This window comes from Oryzias latipes, chromosome 4, assembly GCF_053564925.1.
Source record: "Oryzias latipes strain Hd-rR chromosome 4, Olatipes_Hd-rR_3.1".
Lineage (NCBI taxonomy): Eukaryota > Metazoa > Chordata > Actinopteri > Beloniformes > Adrianichthyidae > Oryzias > Oryzias latipes.
In genome coordinates, this window is record NC_136240.1 from 30,819,255 (window position 1) to 30,839,757 (window position 20,503).

The 20,503-nt window shown below is 41.7% G+C and overlaps 1 protein-coding gene across 4 annotated transcripts in view; it reads left to right on the forward strand.

Moving 5' to 3' along the window:
• Positions 1 to 20,503, forward strand: part of lpp (LIM domain containing preferred translocation partner in lipoma) — a 193,302-nt gene that overhangs the window by 75,019 nt on the left and 97,780 nt on the right. For all 4 annotated transcript variants that reach the window (XM_078946278.1, XM_078946280.1, XM_078946279.1 and 1 more), the window contains 2 exons: positions 1,934 to 2,118; positions 18,525 to 18,628. In XM_078946278.1, the coding sequence (XP_078802404.1) occupies positions 1,938 to 2,118; positions 18,525 to 18,628 (285 nt within the window). In that variant the 5' untranslated portion in view covers positions 1,934 to 1,937. The remainder of the gene's footprint in view (positions 1 to 1,933; positions 2,119 to 18,524; positions 18,629 to 20,503) is intronic.

Below are 20,503 nucleotides of genomic sequence, written 5' to 3' on the forward strand. Positions count from 1 at the left end.
TACATTAAAAAGGGTCTGAGACCACAACAGAGAATTTTAGAGATCTGTATTTTTCCTTTTTCTTTGACACAGGAGGAAATTTAGCCTAAATTAAAAAAATCTGTGAGATGAATTTTAAATGAACAGGGTTATTCTGTATTTACCTGTCATAGAAATGGCTCTTAAATAGACAACTTTTTAGAGCAGATTTTTTTTTTTTTTATGGTTTGTCCTTTTGGACCAATTTTTAGTTTATTATCTGTTTTGGACCTTAAGATGCTCTTAAAACCCTTGAATTTTCTCAAAAATCAACAATGTATGAATTCTGGTTGTTCTTACAGACCAAGAGCTGATTTTCTGTGGTACACATTGTAACAACTGAACAATGTTATTGTCAATAAAGCTGACTTATCTGTCGTGGTAAAAAGAGGCTTATTGCAAATAAAAGAGGCAAACATAGTTCACTCAATGAACTTCCCATCAATCAGTCTGACCAATCGCCTGCTGCCTCTTGGCCTCTCTAAGCATTCTGGGTAGTGTGTCCTACAACATTATATAATTTTTTGATTGCTTTATCTGATGCGCTGGTAGGACAGAAAATTACAGTAATTTTAAATCTTGAAATGCTCTTCCTCAAAAGCACCCACCAAACTCTTCGTTAGTCATTTGAACATTCAAACGTTCCCAATATACTTTAGTACAAGCAAAAAAAAAATAGATTACAAACTGAGATTCATCAAATGTCAAGTCACATGGTTTTAACCAGTTTAAGCTGAATCCTCATTATGAGGTCATGACAGGTTATTGTGGAGTCCTTAAAGTCACTCCCCACCGGGAATCAAACGAGTCAATCAGAGTTACTGACAAACTTTGTCCTTTTAGTCATATTCATGCACTAACACCCCCCTCCCCCCCAACTCCAATGCATTTTTTTGATCCTGTCAGCCATTTGAGTGTCAAATACTGAAAGCATCTGCATTGGAAGGACAGGTAAGTGTGACACAGTCGTGCCGCAAGAGCAGCAAACTGAGAAGCATATAGAAAGCAAGTGGAGCAAGGGTCGGAGCAGATTTTAAAAGATGCTCCAGCTCCAGAGGAAGAATGCATCAGTCAGGGGGAAGATAATAAACAGCAGAACACAACAAACAAACAAACAAAAAGAAGGATAGGAAAAGCCTGGCACATAAATACTTCAGATATTTCAAGTGATTTCAAAATGTGATGGTGAAATACTGGATGTCTGTGTCCTCAGCTTCTGTGTTCGTTTGTCCATTCTGGTGTAGTAAGGACACTTTTTTCTTTTTGTTTTTTTACCAAGCCACACAATTTCCTATTATATTTTACTTGAAAGAAATTTTCTCAGCTAAATTAAAAAATGAAAACAAATTAGAAAGTGAATGTAAGCTATCTCTGTGTTCTGTCATTTCCTAGCCCAGATCTGATCTGGGTTTTGACAGCTAAATCAACACACATGTATATAGGAAATGGTTACATCAGCGTTGCAGAGATTTTCAATGCCATCATCCTCTATGAAGTCTTTTTGTTTTTTAAATACTTTGTTGCTTTTGCAGCACTTTGACTTGTGTTTGATTTGTTGATCTTGTGTAGGCATTGCGAGCAAAGCGAAGGCTCCAAGTCAGAGTTCAAAGCGGTTTCTTCCACGCTTCAATACTTCATTCGGTTGGACATATTGTTACATGTTAACGGTGAAGTTTGTGTTACCTTGTTTTTTCAATCCACAACGTCATTCTGCCAGTCGCTTTGGAGCTGACTCAATAGTTGAAAGGGGGAAAAAAGAAAAAAAAACGTCATGCTTGCTGGGATCCTTTACTGGCAGAAACCTGAGGCATCCCACCTCACACGTTTGTTGTGGGTGTCAGGGAGTTTCCATCAGCCCGTCATGAGCTTACGGCTGTAGGCTTCCGTTTGAATCACTCTTGTCTTTCCTCATCAGAACCATGTGGAACCAAGCGAACAGCCAGTCGGGACAAGTGACTGCCAGGATGGAGACGACTCCATCTATGGGTAGCGCCAGCATCTCCGTCTCTCAGCAGCAGGTGCCCAAGAAGTTTGCCCCGGTGGTCGCACCCAAACCCAAGTTCAACCCCTACAAACAGGCTGCTCACTTCGATCCCGCAGGTAAACGCAGAGAACGACATCAGGCTGCTTGCACGAGACACTCACTCCAAAGTAATGTGAGCTGGGCCTTCATTTTCGTAAAACAGGTACATTCCCCAGACAGCACACGCATCTCGAGGATATGTCATGCATAGAAAACACGTAATCTCCTGCTGTAATGGAGGTATTTGGTCACTGTGTTAAGGCTGGAAGTTCAGCTGCTTTGCATTTACTCGGTTGAATGCCCACAACCTTTAGAAGCTTTTGCACAGATGCTAAGAGAAAAGCCACAGCTCATCCGCCTGATGTCCGTTCGCTCCGCAGCCACTACAGCAGAATATTCCCGTCCTTGTATGCATTCTCACAGAGCATTACGCCACCGTGGGGGTGATTAAAGGACGTTCGGTGAAAAAAAAACATAGCTGCTTCCACAGTAATGATGACAGCGATGAGTCTGTTACTTCTTAAACGACGGACTACCGGTACTAAATTCTGCAGAGCATCAGTGAGACTGACAGGTACACAGAGCATCTGTGTTCCATTCTTTAAAACTTCCTTTATTTACTTTTTTATTTAACAAGAAAAAAAAATTTAGTAAATAAAAATAAAATACATTTTGGGAAGAGTTCTGCTCCACAGTTGCATCCATCTAAAGCTATTGTTTAGTTTTCTTGGCGTAGTAATCGGTAGTAAACTGCTGCATTTAACTTGACCCTTGTGCTGTCTTGTGGGGTCCAGATGACCCCACCCTTACATTACATTGACATGTTGTCCCTACCAGGACAAAGGTGGATAAAGGTGGGGAGGATTTCATGTAATCCATGCCTGAGGGGCCTAAGACACGTTAACATTGGGAGTGGGGTCATCTGGACCCCACAAGACAGCACAAGGTGCTAAAGCAGTTTGTGTTAGCAGCATTTTTTTTTTCTTTTCATGTTTACACCGGTCCGTCTTTTATTTGCAAACAGAACCGGTTCTAGTTCTGTCACCTACTTCCCATGACATAACAGAGCCGAAAGAAAATTTCATTTCAGTCTAAAATGGACTGAAATGGATCCCAAAATTCTGTTCAAACGGGCCTTAAAAATAAAAATGAAAAAACGTCTAGGAAAGTCCTAAATTTCACTTGTATAACCTTAAAGGCCTTTGGCTTTCTTTCCTTTTAGCTTTTTACAAGAGAGTTTGACTGTGAGAAAAGCAGCAGAGGAACAACAGTAACAAACTCGAAGTGCTCCCACTTTTGTGAGATTTTTCAAATAATTACAGATATCTGTGGTTATGAAGGATGATCACTGAGAAGACTGAGGGATGTGAGCAATGAGCAGGATATTTGAAGCCCCCCTTATTTTATTTACATTATTAAAATGAACCATAATTGAAATTCTAAATGTCAAGTTCTGCATGCGGGGAATATGTAAATCATCAATAGTTTCGAATAAAAACAGTGTGAAATATGTGGTTTACCATTTGATCGGCGTTCAGGAAGCCTTGTGTTGTGTGCTGCTGCTGCTGCTTTGTTGGTTGGTCTCCAGGGAGATGATGGTTTGTATTTTATGAAAAAGACTGCGATTCTGCAAGATTAAATGCAATAAAAGCGCTTCCTAAAAGAAACGCGTGGTTTTAACCTTGAAGCAGGGCAGGGCTTTCAAATCAAATCAAAGCTTTAAAAATGAGCGGTTGATTTAAAGTATAATTGATTTCGTCTAAGAAGTGTTGCAAAGTTAGGAAACAATTTACATTTTACAATATAATACATTTTCCTTTAAGATTAGAAAAAGACTAGATATTTTTGCAATGATCACATTTTCTTTTTTATTCTAAATGAGATGACTGGCAGTAAAATAGTAAAACTGAATAGGAAGTGGCTCTTGAGGTCCTCTAAGATTAGAGGGGAAAACTAAACCGACGTGCTTTCACTGCTGCATTCGGATATTTTCTTTATATTATCCTAATTGTTAGACTACATTTGAAACGTGTGTTACTAGATTGTTACTCATAATTAAAATTATCATAATTGATGAAAACTGGCACTGGACAAACTGCGCTTGCATGCAGATACATTAAGGGCCTTGTAGCCGGAACATTACCTGAACATCTACCCTTAACCGCACACCCAGAGAGAGCCCTAAAGCAGGGGAATGGTTCTGAAATTCAGCAAGTAGTGATCACAGTGGGAGGCAGAAAACTCATCTGTTAGTGGAGTTTGTGGTTTCACTTCACTCCCTCTTTAGCCCGAGATGTTTGTGTCAAAACTGTTCTTAGACGACAGCCTTTCAGCTCTGCCCACCAACTCCACACACAATCAGAGAAGTTGTGAGAAAGAAAGATCCTGTAGCTGGACTCTGTGTGTAGAAAGGGAAATATTTTTAAATATGAATTAGGCCGGCAAAATTAATGGCAAATTAATCGTTAGCGCGATTTCAAGCTGTGCAATATCCAAATCGCAAAAGTCGGCGAAAATCGCAATAAAGGGTAAACCTTAAATGTGATAAAACAATCTTATTGCAACTTGAACTGTTTAATGAACTGAATAAATCCCTTTATGCATGTTAACCAATCAGATAGAGCCCTTTACGTTTTTGACCAATCGGATGGAGCTTTTATGTTAGATGTTGCCCTCCTAATTAGACGCGGGTCATTTGGAGAATAATTTAAGATATTTTGACTCTTATTTAAATTAAACTTTTGCAGTGAAATGGAAATGTTTTTGTTGTTTTTGCTATTTGTTCATTTATCACAAGTTATATCGTCATCGCAATATTGATCACTAATATCTCATATCGTGCAGCCCTAATATGAATTGACTTAACTGTGCAACAAGCCCCCTAGTGGTTACCTGATGCACTAATCTGGCTCCAGCTTTTGGAGTTGGCTCAGCAAGAAGTATCAATGTTTCAGCTTAGATTAAACCGTAAAAGCATACAAAGTTTCATTTGAAATCCACAAAAAAGTCCAAACCTAAAATCTTACAATACAATGACTATCTTAACAGAAAGGGAATCACACCTTGTAGGACCACACACAGTCAGTGGGTTAAAATGGAAGGATGCTTTGCTCCTTTTGCTTTTGTAGAAGCTGAAATAGAGACCAACCTGACATTTTAATTTGGAGTCTTACTTAAAGTGAGGGTTTTTTTATTCTCAGAGAAAGATGAGACACCAATGTTTTTGGCTGGAGACGATTTGTGATCTTACAACTTCATCATGCAATCCAGCATGATGAAGTTGTAAGTTTTAATTCCTCATCGCCCGTCACTTTAAGAGGATTAATAAAACAAGGTGAATTTAGATTGTGTATGTAATTTCACACAATTATTATTTTTGTCAATGCTTCAGCTTCCAAGCGTTGATTATTGTTAAAGTTATTTCGGATGTAATTTGTGTGTTTGTGCAGCCTCCCATCATCTCCATAGCTGCAGAATCAGGTCTTCATCCTCTGATTCCTCTGATCATGCAGAGAAGGAGAGCACAGCCATCTGCAGATAGATGTACTTGTCAGAAAATAAGACCTCTTTATGATCAGATTATCTAGGTTTCTCCTTATTTTTTAATTCTTTGGTGTAAAATGTGAGGCCGTCTGATAGAAAATTGAGGATTAGCATTAAATTAGAGACAAGGGGATTTAGCACGATGCTGCTTCGTCCCTTTTGTCTTGCAGAGCCCAGGATGAAGTCAGGAACGAGTGTTCTGAGGTCATGTTTGTTCTCATGCTGACGGTAGTGGGGGGCGTTACAAGGAGAAAGATGGATTTTTTTTTTTTTATCTTTTAGGGTGAACTTGTACTGATTAAGGCCCAGCAGGAGGAAGTCTCAGACAGTGACCCTGAACTCCAAGTTGCTTAAATTCGATCGGATTGCGAGGTTTACGTTGATCTTATGTTTTACACACACTGTTAAGTAAGGTCAAGCATGATTGTCATTATTATTATTTTTTTAATAATGTATGTGCATAGCGGCCCCTGCTCCACTTTTTTCTAACAGGACTTTTACTGCAGCATGATAACTCAGAGCGGCTGCAAAGGTGAGCAAAAATAAAGTGCATTAAAAATCGCGATGCAACATCCTGTAGATGTGGAGAAATTAAAATGAATTACAGCACAACATACTGCAATCCCGTGCAACAGCCCAGAAATATAAAAACAAACGCTCTAAAAGCAAATTAGCCTCACGTCTGTTTAAACCTGAACTGACACCAACATGTCATCGGGTGCATGCTGTCAAGCTCTGGAAAAAAAACCTCAAATGTTCCTGCACTACTGGATTTCAGTGCAGCTGCCTGCATGGATCATATGTGCTGATAACAAGTTTGTGTCCGCTCTCTGGGACTTTGTTTTGGTGTAAATAATGCAGGAGAGCTAAGTGTTGCACACACACCGTGGAGGGCATAGGTCAGATTCCTGAGGAGGAGCAGAAAGCTCACTCTCACTTGACTCTGTTTGGGTTTCACGGCAGTGCCATCCGCTGGTTTCATGTCCCCTATTTTTAGCCTCAACACACACTTGAAGTCTGTTGATTTCCCTCTCGGTGTCTTTTCTGATTGATTATACCAAGTAGTTGAGTTCAAATGAGTTTTCTCTTTTTCTTATTTATAATATTGTATTAAAATATTCAAGTGAAAAGGGCAAACCCACTTAGACTAAATGTAACATCCTGTGTGCTCAAAACATGTTTAAAGAGAGTTAATTGCGTTTAAAGTCAAGCATGCAAAAAGTGCTTTTTTTCCCCCTTGATAACAAACTTGTATCACAAAGTTTCAACAGACCTAATTGTTTGCTCTGAGCAGTTCAGAAAGTGTGGAACATGTGCATAAGCTGTTTTTATTCCTCCCTGCTTGACTGCCCAGAGGCAAACTGACTACCGGTTGTTATGTCAGAGTCCCTCATGGTTGTCACCAAGAGAATTAACAGGAAATCTACTGACGAGTGTACAAGTGTCCCTAAAGACACCGCAGGCTCGTGCTCGGGGTGCAAACAAAGACAACTTTTATTTAAGTGGAACACAACATACACTGTACTGTAGCTTGTACTGTTTATTCTGCAGCGTGTGCAAAGCCGACTGCAGTGCATGTTGTGGCTGTCACCCACAAAGTTTCACATGCCCCTCTATTTATAATTTCTTTTTTAATGGTCAATCATTTTTAAATGTATATTTTTAAGTCTTTATTGCACAACTCCTTGTTGGCCACCAGTTAGTTTTAAAAATAAATGTTTAACTTCCTAAAATTTGCCCTACAGTTTAAATTATTGCCGTCCTCATCCCATCTGTTGAGCACTGTTGTGCGTTTGACCACAGGAAGTCGAAATCCTGAGCGGGAAGTTAACAGATGCGCCAATAAATAAATAAATATCCATGAAATCACGGGACTGCTGTGTCTGGTTCTATCACTTAAATACCAGGAGAGGGAAAATTCCTGGGCTGGCTCTGACGCCAAGGAGCAGCAGCAGCAGCTGAAGCCCTGATGTCCCTCCGGATATTTGAGCCCCCTTCCTTATCTGTAAACCTGAACCTGGCCACCCTTTGGAAGGGGCACATTTTGGTCATTTGAATTCGCAGTCTTAGTCTCTCGGTCACTACTCAAAGGTCATTTCCATATAGGAGGGGTGGAATTTAGATCAGCCGGCAAATTGAAAGCGGTGCCCTCTGGCAGGCGCCACACATTAACTGGACTCTTTCATGATGATCTTAAACTGTGTGGACTTTCATTCTTTCTGTTCAAAAACCATGTTTCTGTTGAAATGTTGGCCAGTAGTCTCCGACCCTCAGCCTCCAGATCTTCCATCCTGTTTGGTTTTTTTTTAACTACCCCTGCCTCTCTCACTGCTGATGAGTTGGATCGGGTGATTCGAGGTTTGGATTGACTGACCTCACCTGATCCAGGTAATCAGCAGCAGGTTAGGATATGAATGTTTGGAAAACAAGCAGGATGCTGAATCTCGAGGATCAGGGTTTTGAACAGCCCTGATGAAGACCAGGCCCTGCAGAGTGAAGGCCTCAAATTTGGGATTTTAACTTCATATAGACCTCCTGCTCTCAGAATGCAGATACTTTGATAGACAGCAAGTATCGAACTGATCTGAGAAGTCTGCTCTGTTCGGATTTTGAGGTGAGATGAATCCAGTCCAGTCAACTGTTATTTTCATCTACACAGACGATGTAGACATTTGGTTTTCCCCAGCCTATGTAGGCTATTTGGTTTTCTGTAAAGGTTCTGATTCTCATGGCATTGATGGAAATCAATCACACCTGCGTTATTGGTCCTTGAGTGGCTGGAGATTAATGCTTGATCTGAATTTACACAGGTCCATAGAAAAAAAAAGTGGCTTGTTTTACAAGCAGATCAGCAATTTGAAATTGTTGTTGGCGGGTGGTTCTTTAATTGATCATGATCATTGTCGATCTACGAAGACCTTACTGTTTGTTCTACCAACTCTAATGCTACGTTTAGACTAGGCACACTGATGTGCGTTCAAGTACGCGCTAAACGCATGTTCTTGAACGTGCTTTCATCATAAGGTGAGACAGGGAGCACCGTCTTCACGTTTTCTTTTGCTACTCTTTGCTAGCGCAACTCTTTCGAGCAGAGTGTCTCCAGTGAAAGGTGTCTTTTGTGACAGTCGGGTTCAGTCAGTCAGTCTTGAGCTGAAAAACACCTCAAGAGCCACACATCATCATCGATTCCTGTATTCATGTAAATTGTACTCTCTTTCATTGTCATACAACTTCATACCCCCCCCCCCCCCCCATGTTAAGCTGCAAGTCGCCAGACTTTACTCTTCTACACTTAACGGGAAATCCTCTGTCATGTTATAAAATCATAACTCACTCTTGTTTACATATCATGTTAATTGAGAGCCGGGTTCAGAGTCGAGAAGGCCATAATTATGTCAGAACTAAGCTCTGGCGCTCTGCTACTAAGAATTTACAGATCCATGTGAAAAATGTATCGGTTCCCCATCTGAACCGGCGATTGCTTTTCTGATATCAAATTCTCTTGTTGTCATTCAACATCCTTTAGGTTATCAGAAAAGAAAGCAAGAAATGGCTGTTTTTAAAGCTGTGAGGGGTGTGACAAACTTCAAAAAAAAATGAGGCCCTAAAGACGAGGGGTGAGTGAGTGTACGTGGCCTCAGTGACCCCCCCTGAATGTGTTTGACCCATGAAGAAGGTTAAATAACTGAGTCTGTATAGTTTAGAAGGAGGATGCCTCACGGAAGAGGCATCAGCAGGAACCAAATAAAGAAACCTGCGTTCCCCTGCTGAAACTCCTCACTTTTTTCGGTGAAGTTAATGTTCTGACACCAGCCTTGTCCTTTCTCCTCTGCCTTTATTTTGGCTCCACACAGCCAGAGGAAATGATAACAGCCTGCCCCGCCTTTAGTCATAAATCAAATTCAAGTTGTACAAAATAAACGCACACTCCCAGCATTTTAGGTTTCCTCAGCTCTGCTGCAAGCCAAACCTTTCAGTGAAAAAAAGTTGGCGGTTTTATGCGAAAGGCAGCCTCACTCCCAGCCAGCCTTTGTCCTTACAGGCCAGATGGCTGCAGATTACAAATGTGAACTCCAATGATTTTCGTACATATGTAAATCTGTAAACATACGCTTCAGCATCCAATCTTCCCTCCCCCACAAAATGTTCTAATCGTCCTGCAGATCTTCTCTAAAAAGAATACTTCTACTCTTTTTCACAACTTTTAGTGCAATAAATTGCAACAAGTTAAAAACCAACCAATTATTAGTCATATGTGGAAATGCAAATGATAATGATTCATTTATGTGAAAAACAAAGTTTATTTTAGTGCAGCATCACAGCTGGATCCATCTCCACCCTCTCTCCATCTCTTTACCAGTTCTCATGTTCCAGACCGAACCTCTTATGGTCTCTCAAACAACTTTAATCACAAATTAGGATTCCTCGTTCACAAAGCAGCTACTTAAAAGTAATTGCTCAATAAAGAAATGGGAAGTTGTTGTACTAAAGTGGTCTTCCTGCTGCTTCTCTCATTAGTGCCCACTTGAAGCTTTCATCTCCCCATTGTCACAAATGGAGCGAGCTTCATTCACAGCACAGGAGCCGTCTCACGCTGGCCGCTGCAGCGCCACGGCAACGCCGCGGCAGAACAAGCAGCGCTCGCAACCTCAACCCTGCCTTTCTTCATTACAAATAAAAATACAGGATGACGTAAATGAGGTGAAGTTTTTTTTTCTTTGGGACTTAAAAGCTGGGGCCTCCAGCTTGGTTGTGTTTTTCAGTAAACACAGCTGTTGACGGCCGCAGCAGGTAGCCAGTAATGGGCTCCTCGGCCATTTAATAGGAAAAACAAAGTTAGATAGGGAACATGAAAAATAAGCCAAATAGCATAAAAAGGCAAAGATATTATGTGCAAGAAGATAACTTTACTTGTTTTTCAAATGTAGGTATTATTGGGTAGTATGGTTTTGTTTTGGGGGGAACATTTCCCAAAGGAAGGCACAAGTGGGTAAAATAAAGCAAAAAATACAGATGTCTGTTTTTTTTTGTTTTTTTTTTTAGATATTTCAGGTCGTTTGACAGCTCACCTGATCTCTGGTCTGGATCAAAGGAGTAAATTGTGGTCCAATACAGATGGAAGATTTTATTTCACACATTCAGACTTTGGAGAGTTTCTCTGGAGGTTGAATTCTCCGTGGAACTTCTGTTACCACAGAGAGGAAGCGAACCAAAGGAAGTGAATGACGAAAGTGCAATTCATTATGAGTCTGGAAGAAAAAGTAGCCCAAAGCACATGGAAGAAACAAATAAGACAAAGTTTAAAAATGTCTCCTGTGTAAATGTGGTGTGCTGAGGAGGTGCAGGCATGTACTGTTACATGGCAGTCCGTGGTCTAGCAGGCCTAGCTGGCTTGCTTTGTCAAGGTTCTTTTTGTGACCCGTTCAGACCTTTGTTTGCTGCCTCCAAGTGAGCAGCTGACAGAACTGCAGAATCCAAAGAGTTTGCTTCACACCGGGCATGTGTGGCACGTTGTTGAACGTGCTGAACGTGAGTTCCTGAATGCACTTTTAGCATGCAGTATTCAAAGTGGACTGTTGCCACCTGATACTAGTGCATGTACTCACAGTTGGAAGAGGCTTGGTGCAAATCTCGGGACTCTTGCTCCAGGCTTTTTCCTTCACAGCTCTAACCGCAGAGCTCTGCCCCTGGCACAAACCGCAACTATTAATTTCTCCTTCATGATCAATTTTCAAAAGGTTGGTACTTCTGTGTTTTTAAAGGACACTACTCCTTAATCCCTGCCAAATCCAAGTCCCCGATTGATCAAAGTTCAGCTAGTTTAACTTTCGACGCGTGTTCAATGATTTTTGACATCGAGCCCAAAAACTGATTTAAAAACGTGCACAGCGACGCGCGAACGTGAGATTTTGGCATCCGGGAGCCTGATACGCACATATGCAGAGCATACATAGGCTTCTCATTGGAAATGGTCGCTCCGGTGTCCTTTTTCCGTTCCTAATGCGAACGTAGCATCAGGGGGAAACGTAGGCATATGTCTAAAGAGGTATGCGGCAAGAAGCAGAAGACCCCCCCCCCCCCCCCCCCCCACACAATTGATTGGTTGATGATTATTTTTGACTTCATCAAAACAGAAGTAATGCAGGGTTTGGAGAGCTGGGAAACGATACCAGAAACTCCACGCAAGAAGCACTGATTAGAAAATAGACATGAGAGAACGGGGACATCGGAAATCTAAAGAAAAGGATGTGGCGTTGCGTTGTATAAATATGGTTGTAACGTGCAGAGACGTGTTGTGCGTAGTCGGGGGGGGGGGTATGTGGCTTAACAAAATGTGCGTGTAGATAAATATTAAAAGAAGGTGGTGTGAAAGAGCTTTCTGCCTGACTTTTAATGATAAACTTTTATATAATCATCTCTGATCTTTCCCTGCACTCACACACAATCTTTAATACTGATTTATGCAAGTTTTTAGTAGAAATTAAATGTAATTTCTGTGTCAAAACTGGATAGTTTGTGACTGAACTGTAAAAATTTGGACAAACTTCTTCAAGTTAATAATATATTTTCCTACTTATTTAAAAATTGTATTTAATGTTAAAGGGCACTTAAAAAGCATGTTTAAAAATATTTTAGTTTGAAAAGACTCCAACATTCAAGGACTGTTTGTTTTTGAAGGTTCTCTCAGAAATGTTTCAAATCAGTGAATCTGCAGGATGAAAAGAAGCTTTCCTTGAATGAGCTTCAGCTTTAGTCCTCTCTGGTTGCTTTCAGAAACCAACAGAATATTTGCCGCGGAATGAGGGACTATTTTATCTTTCTGCAGACTAAAGCAGGTTTCATTTTCTCCCTCTGTTATCTCTTTAGCTGCGTGCAGACACTTGAAAGTTTTTGACGGCGGAGCTCTAATGTAAAGAAATAAAGCTGTGCTGCGGCTTGTTGTAGATGAGTAATCTCTCAACTCTTCGGTCCATCGGAGCAGTTTCTTCTTTGTCTTTTAGCTGTAAATCAAAGAGATTCATATCGGACTGCATAGCTCAGCTTCAAAGCAAAAAGTGCTTTATGAAATGTTCATTTATGAAAATGAGTCTGACATTAACTGTTTCTAAAGGTTTGCGTTGCTTTCTCCGAGGCTTCTGTGAAGGAGCAAATGCTTCAGCGCCGACTAGGGTTGGGCGATGTCCCTTAAATTGGCCGTTGACGATGTTTGCTGTCAACCATCGGGATGGACGATGACATCGTCGGGGGGGGGGGGGGGTATTTTTACATTTTTCGTTCTTATATAACTGCTATTCGTTTTTTTGCTTTTTTCATTTTATTTCCCAACTAATGACTAATCCGCGATGATCCAGTATAAACTGAGGGAAGTGACTTTAACAAAAAAAGTAACAAACAAAATAGAAAAGAAGTAGTCCGCTCCCGCACTTCCGGGGGAGTGCGGACTTACAGCTTTGTCTTTGATGGTACATGAGCCGCTATGTGCGGGAGATTTAAGACTGCGATCCGTCCCGCAGCTCTAGGGGTACAAGCAACCGAACTCAGAACCGGGTCTAAAAGTGTGTGTCTGAGCACAGCTCGGATCGTCAGCACACACAGCGGTTTGAGCTTCAAAGCAGAAATGTCGCTCAGTCCTTAGAAAACATTCAAACAATCACGCGGATTTGTGTTTCCAGTCGTGTCCCGACTAAATAAAGGCTGATGTTATTCTTACATGTTTACGTGCAGCCAGCAAGCAGCGCCACCCAAAGCTAATGTTGTTAGCCCGTGTTAGCATACTGCTAATCCTGGCTCCGTTCAGAAAAAGCACTGACCACACGGATTAAAATTCAAATGATGAGCGAACAGGTGTTTCATAATAACCGTAACATTATTAAAAGCACGTTTAGAAGATCATCTCGTATTTTACCGAGCTGACATGTCAATGTATATAGCCGCTCGGCGCTGTTTAACAATGTTTTGTATTGAATTGTTACATACAATAAAGTTTGAAGAAAAAAAGCCGCTCGGCGGAGTTTATATCCTTCCGTTTTTCAAACCCTACTGCGCATGTGCGAATGATTTATTCCGACCGAAAGTGTGACCTTAGTGAACGTTTTTATATTCTGAAAACATTTTTCTGGGCCCATCTACACGGTTGGATTCTAATCCGACCATTGATCCCATCAAGATATTTTGTACATTTAACCGCGGCTTATGGTGTCGACGCGCAACGTGGCGGGGGCGTGGCATCACGATGGTGGTCTCTCCATCGGGATGTCAGTCACCCATCACGATGGACGATGATATCGTCCATCGGCACAACCCTAGCACCGACCCTGAATCAGTCACACACAACCTCAAGGTTGAGTGCAGTCATTTGAGGGAAAGTTGCTTTGAAGGACTTAAGGGATTGTACACACACACACACACATCATTGCAAATGAAAACACAAACACGTTTCCATCCCAAATAACTGGCATGATGACGAATGCTGGGAGTAGAAGGTCACAATAAGCAAAGATGCTCAATGATCCCTGTCTGAGCGCCAGCTCGTACTCTTTGCAGAATAGTTGGACCCTTTCAATAAAACACTAACAACTTCCATGAAATGATGGACCCAAACATGTTTGATGTTTGAGGGAAATGCACATGAAACTAAATGTTTTCATTCCCTTTAATCCCAAAGTTACAAGTGGCTTATACTTAGGCAGGAAGTGCTGCTTTGAGGAGCAGGCCAGCGGTCTGAAGGGGCCTCGCTGCTCTCTGGAGACTTATCCGAGGTCACTGGATGTTACTTCACCAACAGTTGACATGACACAAGCGGGAGGAAGATGCAACGCAACCCTGGCTGTTGCTGGAATGTAGTCACGCGCAGCGTTATCTTCCGCAGGTTTCATGGAGGCAGCATAGAGGCGCTCTTAATTAATTTGGTCAGCTGCCTTGAATAAACTACACTGATGACATCAATTAGATTCTAATGAAAACAGATAAAAGCCATGGAAAGCAAATGGAATTTCTAAACAGGACTCATCAAAGACGTGAGTTGGAACAAATTCCCATTACGTCTCATAAAAGCCTTTAATTTGCAAAGCTCATGTCTGGTTTGGTACTTAGAAGTACATGGTCAAGTGATTCAGTGTAAGTCCTGTGCTGAGAGAAGCCAAATCAGAATTTAATTTGGCACCAAATTCCTGATCCTGTCTGAAACATGTGGCGCGATGCAATCCTTGGATTAGCGCTGACTTCTGAACCGCACATTAGTCTTGTTACTCCTCCTCTGGCAGAGCAGACACCTCATCTACATGTTGGGAACACGACATTTACATTTTCAATTTTGGAGCGAAGGGGGGGGGGGGTGTAGATAAATATTAAAAGAAGGTGGTGTGAAAGAGCTTTCTGCCTGACTTTTAATGATAAACTTTTATATAATCATCTCTGATCTTTCCCTGCACTCACACACAATCTTTAATACTGATTTATGCAAGTTTTTAGTAGAAATTAAATGTAATTTCTGTGTCAAAACTGGATAGTTTGTGACTGAACTGTAAAAATTTGGACAAACTTCTTCAAGTTAATAATATATTTTCCTACTTATTTAAAAATTGTATTTAATGTTAAAGGGCACTTAAAAAGCATGTTTAAAAATATTTTAGTTTGAAAAGACTCCAACATTCAAGGACTGTTTGTTTTTGAAGGTTCTCTCAGAAATGTTTCAAATCAGTGAATCTGCAGGATGAAAAGAAGCTTTCCTTGAATGAGCTTCAGCTTTAGTCCTCTCTGGTTGCTTTCAGAAACCAACAGAATATTTGCCGCGGAATGAGGGACTATTTTATCTTTCTGCAGACTAAAGCAGGTTTCATTTTCTCCCTCTGTTATCTCTTTAGCTGCGTGCAGACACTTGAAAGTTTTTGACGGCGGAGCTCTAATGTAAAGAAATAAAGCTGTGCTGCGGCTTGTTGTAGATGAGTAATCTCTCAACTCTTCGGTCCATCGGAGCAGTTTCTTCTTTGTCTTTTAGCTGTAAATCAAAGAGATTCATATCGGACTGCATAGCTCAGCTTCAAAGCAAAAAGTGCTTTATGAAATGTTCATTTATGAAAATGAGTCTGACATTAACTGTTTCTAAAGGTTTGCGTTGCTTTCTCCGAGGCTTCTGTGAAGGAGCAAATGCTTCAGCGCCGACTAGGGTTGGGCGATGTCCCTTAAATTGGCCGTTGACGATGTTTGCTGTCAACCATCGGGATGGACGATGACATCGTCGGGGGGGGGGGGGGGGTATTTTTACATTTTTCGTTCTTATATAACTGCTATTCGTTTTTTTGCTTTTTTCATTTTATTTCCCAACTAATGACTAATCCGCGATGATCCAGTATAAACTGAGGGAAGTGACTTTAACAAAAAAAGTAACAAACAAAATAGAAAAGAAGTAGTCCGCTCCCGCACTTCCGGGGGAGTGCGGACTTACAGCTTTGTCTTTGATGGTACATGAGCCGCTATGTGCGGGAGATTTAAGACTGCGATCCGTCCCGCAGCTCTAGGGGTACAAGCAACCGAACTCAGAACCGGGTCTAAAAGTGTGTGTCTGAGCACAGCTCGGATCGTCAGCACACACAGCGGTTTGAGCTTCAAAGCAGAAATGTCGCTCAGTCCTTAGAAAACATTCAAACAATCACGCGGATTTGTGTTTCCAGTCGTGTCCCGACTAAATAAAGGCTGATGTTATTCTTACATGTTTACGTGCAGCCAGCAAGCAGCGCCACCCAAAGCTAATGTTGTTAGCCCGTGTTAGCATACTGCTAATCCTGGCTCCGTTCAGAAAAAGCACTGACCACACGGATTAAAATTCAAATGATGAGCGAACAGGTGTTTCATAATAACCGTAACATTATTAAAAGCACGTTTAGAAGATCATCTCGTATTTTACCGAGCTGACATGTCAATGTATATAGCCGCTCGGCGCTGTTTAACAATGTTTTGTATTGAATTGTTACATACAATAAAGTTTGAAGAAAAAAAGCCGCTCGGCGGAGTTTATATCCTTCCGTTTTTCAAACCCTACTGCGCATGTGCGAATGATTTATTCCGACCGAAAGTGTGACCTTAGTGAACGTTTTTATATTCTGAAAACATTTTTCTGGGCCCATCTACACGGTTGGATTCTAATCCGACCATTGATCCCATCAAGATATTTTGTACATTTAACCGCGGCTTATGGTGTCGACGCGCAACGTGGCGGGGGCGTGGCATCACGATGGTGGTCTCTCCATCGGGATGTCAGTCACCCATCACGATGGACGATGATATCGTCCATCGGCACAACCCTAGCACCGACCCTGAATCAGTCACACACAACCTCAAGGTTGAGTGCAGTCATTTGAGGGAAAGTTGCTTTGAAGGACTTAAGGGATTGTACACACACACACACACATCATTGCAAATGAAAACACAAACACGTTTCCATCCCAAATAACTGGCATGATGACGAATGCTGGGAGTAGAAGGTCACAATAAGCAAAGATGCTCAATGATCCCTGTCTGAGCGCCAGCTCGTACTCTTTGCAGAATAGTTGGACCCTTTCAATAAAACACTAACAACTTCCATGAAATGATGGACCCAAACATGTTTGATGTTTGAGGGAAATGCACATGAAACTAAATGTTTTCATTCCCTTTAATCCCAAAGTTACAAGTGGCTTATACTTAGGCAGGAAGTGCTGCTTTGAGGAGCAGGCCAGCGGTCTGAAGGGGCCTCGCTGCTCTCTGGAGACTTATCCGAGGTCACTGGATGTTACTTCACCAACAGTTGACATGACACAAGCGGGAGGAAGATGCAACGCAACCCTGGCTGTTGCTGGAATGTAGTCACGCGCAGCGTTATCTTCCGCAGGTTTCATGGAGGCAGCATAGAGGCGCTCTTAATTAATTTGGTCAGCTGCCTTGAATAAACTACACTGATGACATCAATTAGATTCTAATGAAAACAGATAAAAGCCATGGAAAGCAAATGGAATTTCTAAACAGGACTCATCAAAGACGTGAGTTGGAACAAATTCCCATTACGTCTCATAAAAGCCTTTAATTTGCAAAGCTCATGTCTGGTTTGGTACTTAGAAGTACATGGTCAAGTGATTCAGTGTAAGTCCTGTGCTGAGAGAAGCCAAATCAGAATTTAATTTGGCACCAAATTCCTGATCCTGTCTGAAACATGTGGCGCGATGCAATCCTTGGATTAGCGCTGACTTCTGAACCGCACATTAGTCTTGTTACTCCTCCTCTGGCAGAGCAGACACCTCATCTACATGTTGGGAACACGACATTTACATTTTCAATTTTGGAGCGAAGGGGGGGGGGGGGGGGCACTGCCATGCTTTCTGCAGATTAAAACCAAACGGCTCCAATCAAGTGTGTCAGTCTGTTGGTGAAGATGCTCGTCCACTCTCCTCTTTCAAACTTTTTTTTTTCTTTTTGTCTCTCCAGTTCAACCTGATAAATGAAGACAAATCAGTGTTTTTAGCTGCTGATGTTGGTTTGTCAGGCCTAATTAACCTGTGGCATTTTCTGAAATTTAGTTCAGTTATTTTTTTTTTCAAGTCCCGACCTCTTAAAAGCTTCAAAACCAAAGAAAAGAGCTCCATTTGTACCTCCGTTCGACAGGAAATGACTCACAGCTGCAGTAAATTACTGAACCAATAGACTCATTACATCCCGTTTATTCTGCCTGACTCTTAATACATTGTGAACTTCGCCTTTGATTTGTGAATTTGCAGATCCTTTCTGGCATCTATGATTGTATCCAAAGCTTCAAAACCTCAAAATGTGCTGCTGCAAAAGAGATGTTTGTGTGCTGGTTGGACGGTGCACGCTCTGAAACGTGACACTTTGGCTGCAGACAAAAAAGGGGAAGTAATAAATAAACTGTTTTTGTCTCTCTTTGCTCCCCGTGTGTCTGTCTCCATCCCAGCGGACCTCCCTCCCCCTCCACCACCTGTCCACGAGTCCCCCGGCCTGCCGCCACCGCAAGGCTCCTTCCCTCCTCCGCCGCTGATGAACTCCTACGATTATCAGGTGAGAGGAGGCGCTGAATGCCTCTGATTTTTAAGGTGCTGTGCAGAGTTTTCTGTCCGGAGTGAACACACACACACACACACACACATTCCTCCCCAGCGCTCTGAAAGGATGGATGGAAGGCTGACACCTATTGGTGGAGCTCGGTCATTTATCTCTGCCTTGCTTGTCATAATACCCGCAGGCATCTGGCCCCTCTGGACTATCTGGCCTGAAGCTCAGCACTTGACCTCTGCAGAGATATCTTCCCCGCGGTTCACATTCCTTTGTTCAGTGTAAGCTGCTCCGAAAAATCAAAAGGTCTCTGTGAGCACTTTCATTTGATCCGAGCGCTCTCGCGCCTTTAATGTTTGCTCTCTTTGTAAGCGTGGAGTCACCACGTTGCATCATTTAATCAAGTTCTAAAACGTGTGCGAGTTCACGGCCCTTCACACCCAATCTGTAAATAGCGAGGGCTCCTAAACACTCGATCACTCCGACTCTCATGTAAACAACACGCGCTTTTGACTTTTAACGTCTCAGTCAGCTCAGCATGTGGAGTTGCTTCCCTTTAAGTCCTCACAGCTCGCAGAACTCGGAGAAACAGACGCTGAATTCAAAACGACTGGTAAAAATGAACCTGCATTTTTGGAAATCTTCAAGAACCTTTTTAACAAAGCAGCAAAGCTCAGGGAGGCCCTTATTTTAGAGCAGTGCCCACTTTGTTGTTCTTGCAGAATTGCCGTTCTCTATTTCTCACAGGGCTCCCGTTGATCAGTACTGATCTGACGATCTGACTCTCTGACTCGAACCCACTTTGTTCGTTGTCAGTTTAAGATCTGTGCATGAGTCAGTGTGGCACCTCCTTTAATGTGGAAGGTGACAAGAAGTCGCCTAAATAGGAAGATGCGTTTCCAAGAAACCTTGCGGTGCTGGGTTTAAATGAAAGTATGTGGCTGTTGTGATTTTTGTTTCACTCTCTAAATATACTTCACAAATGACTCATCTGAAGATGTTGTGAAGCGGGTAGAACTGCTGCTTTTGAAGCAGAGTGTTTTTCCTTTGTGCTTTGTAAAGGGTTTTGTATTGTTGTTCGTCTGAAACTCTGTGGTTGAACTTTAAAAGAAGCCCGGTCCTCCTAACCTACAGTAACTGTCCTACTGCCAGCAAACACAAGCTTTTAAACTTCATACATCGCATTATTTAAAACGTGTTTGTATACTTTTTTGTAGGTTACGTTCCATCGTTTGGTTGTTTTAGAGGTTGCTTTCCATATTCTGCTTGTCTGTCTTGTCTTCTTTATCAGTTCTTGAGCAACCGTCTCTAGTTGTAAAGCCCTCCTGTGGCTGTCAGTAACTAAAGTGCGTCTTTTCCCCCATAAAAAGTAATGGGTGAAGTGATCTCGCCTCTTTTCGCACACAACAGGACGACAAAGGAGGGACTGTTTTGGAGGGGTGTGTCTCCAACTATGCCTGGTATTTCTGATGACATTTTCCAAATATTTGGGTAAAACAACAGAAGCCACTCCAGCTTCAGTGAATGGGACTCTCTTCTAATTCACCATTTAACCTTTTTTGCTAAAGAAATTGTATTTTTAATGGAGCATTTCCGGCTTTGTCTTTACAATAGGGCTGTTCTTCTAAAAGAATAGATTTGTTAGGGTTCAATAATGGTCACTACGAGTCTTAAACCAATAATTCTATAAGCTTCTTTTTTCTAATACTTACTTATTACTCACTTACTTATTTGCTGAAGTTAAATTTATTCAAGTTATGAACTGGCCAATCGGATGTCCTAAATAAAAGTATGTGGTCTCAAGTTCAAAATGTTTGCTAAACAGATTCCCCCGAGCCCACCCTCAGGTGGTAGGGATGTTGACTTCAAACAAGCTCACTC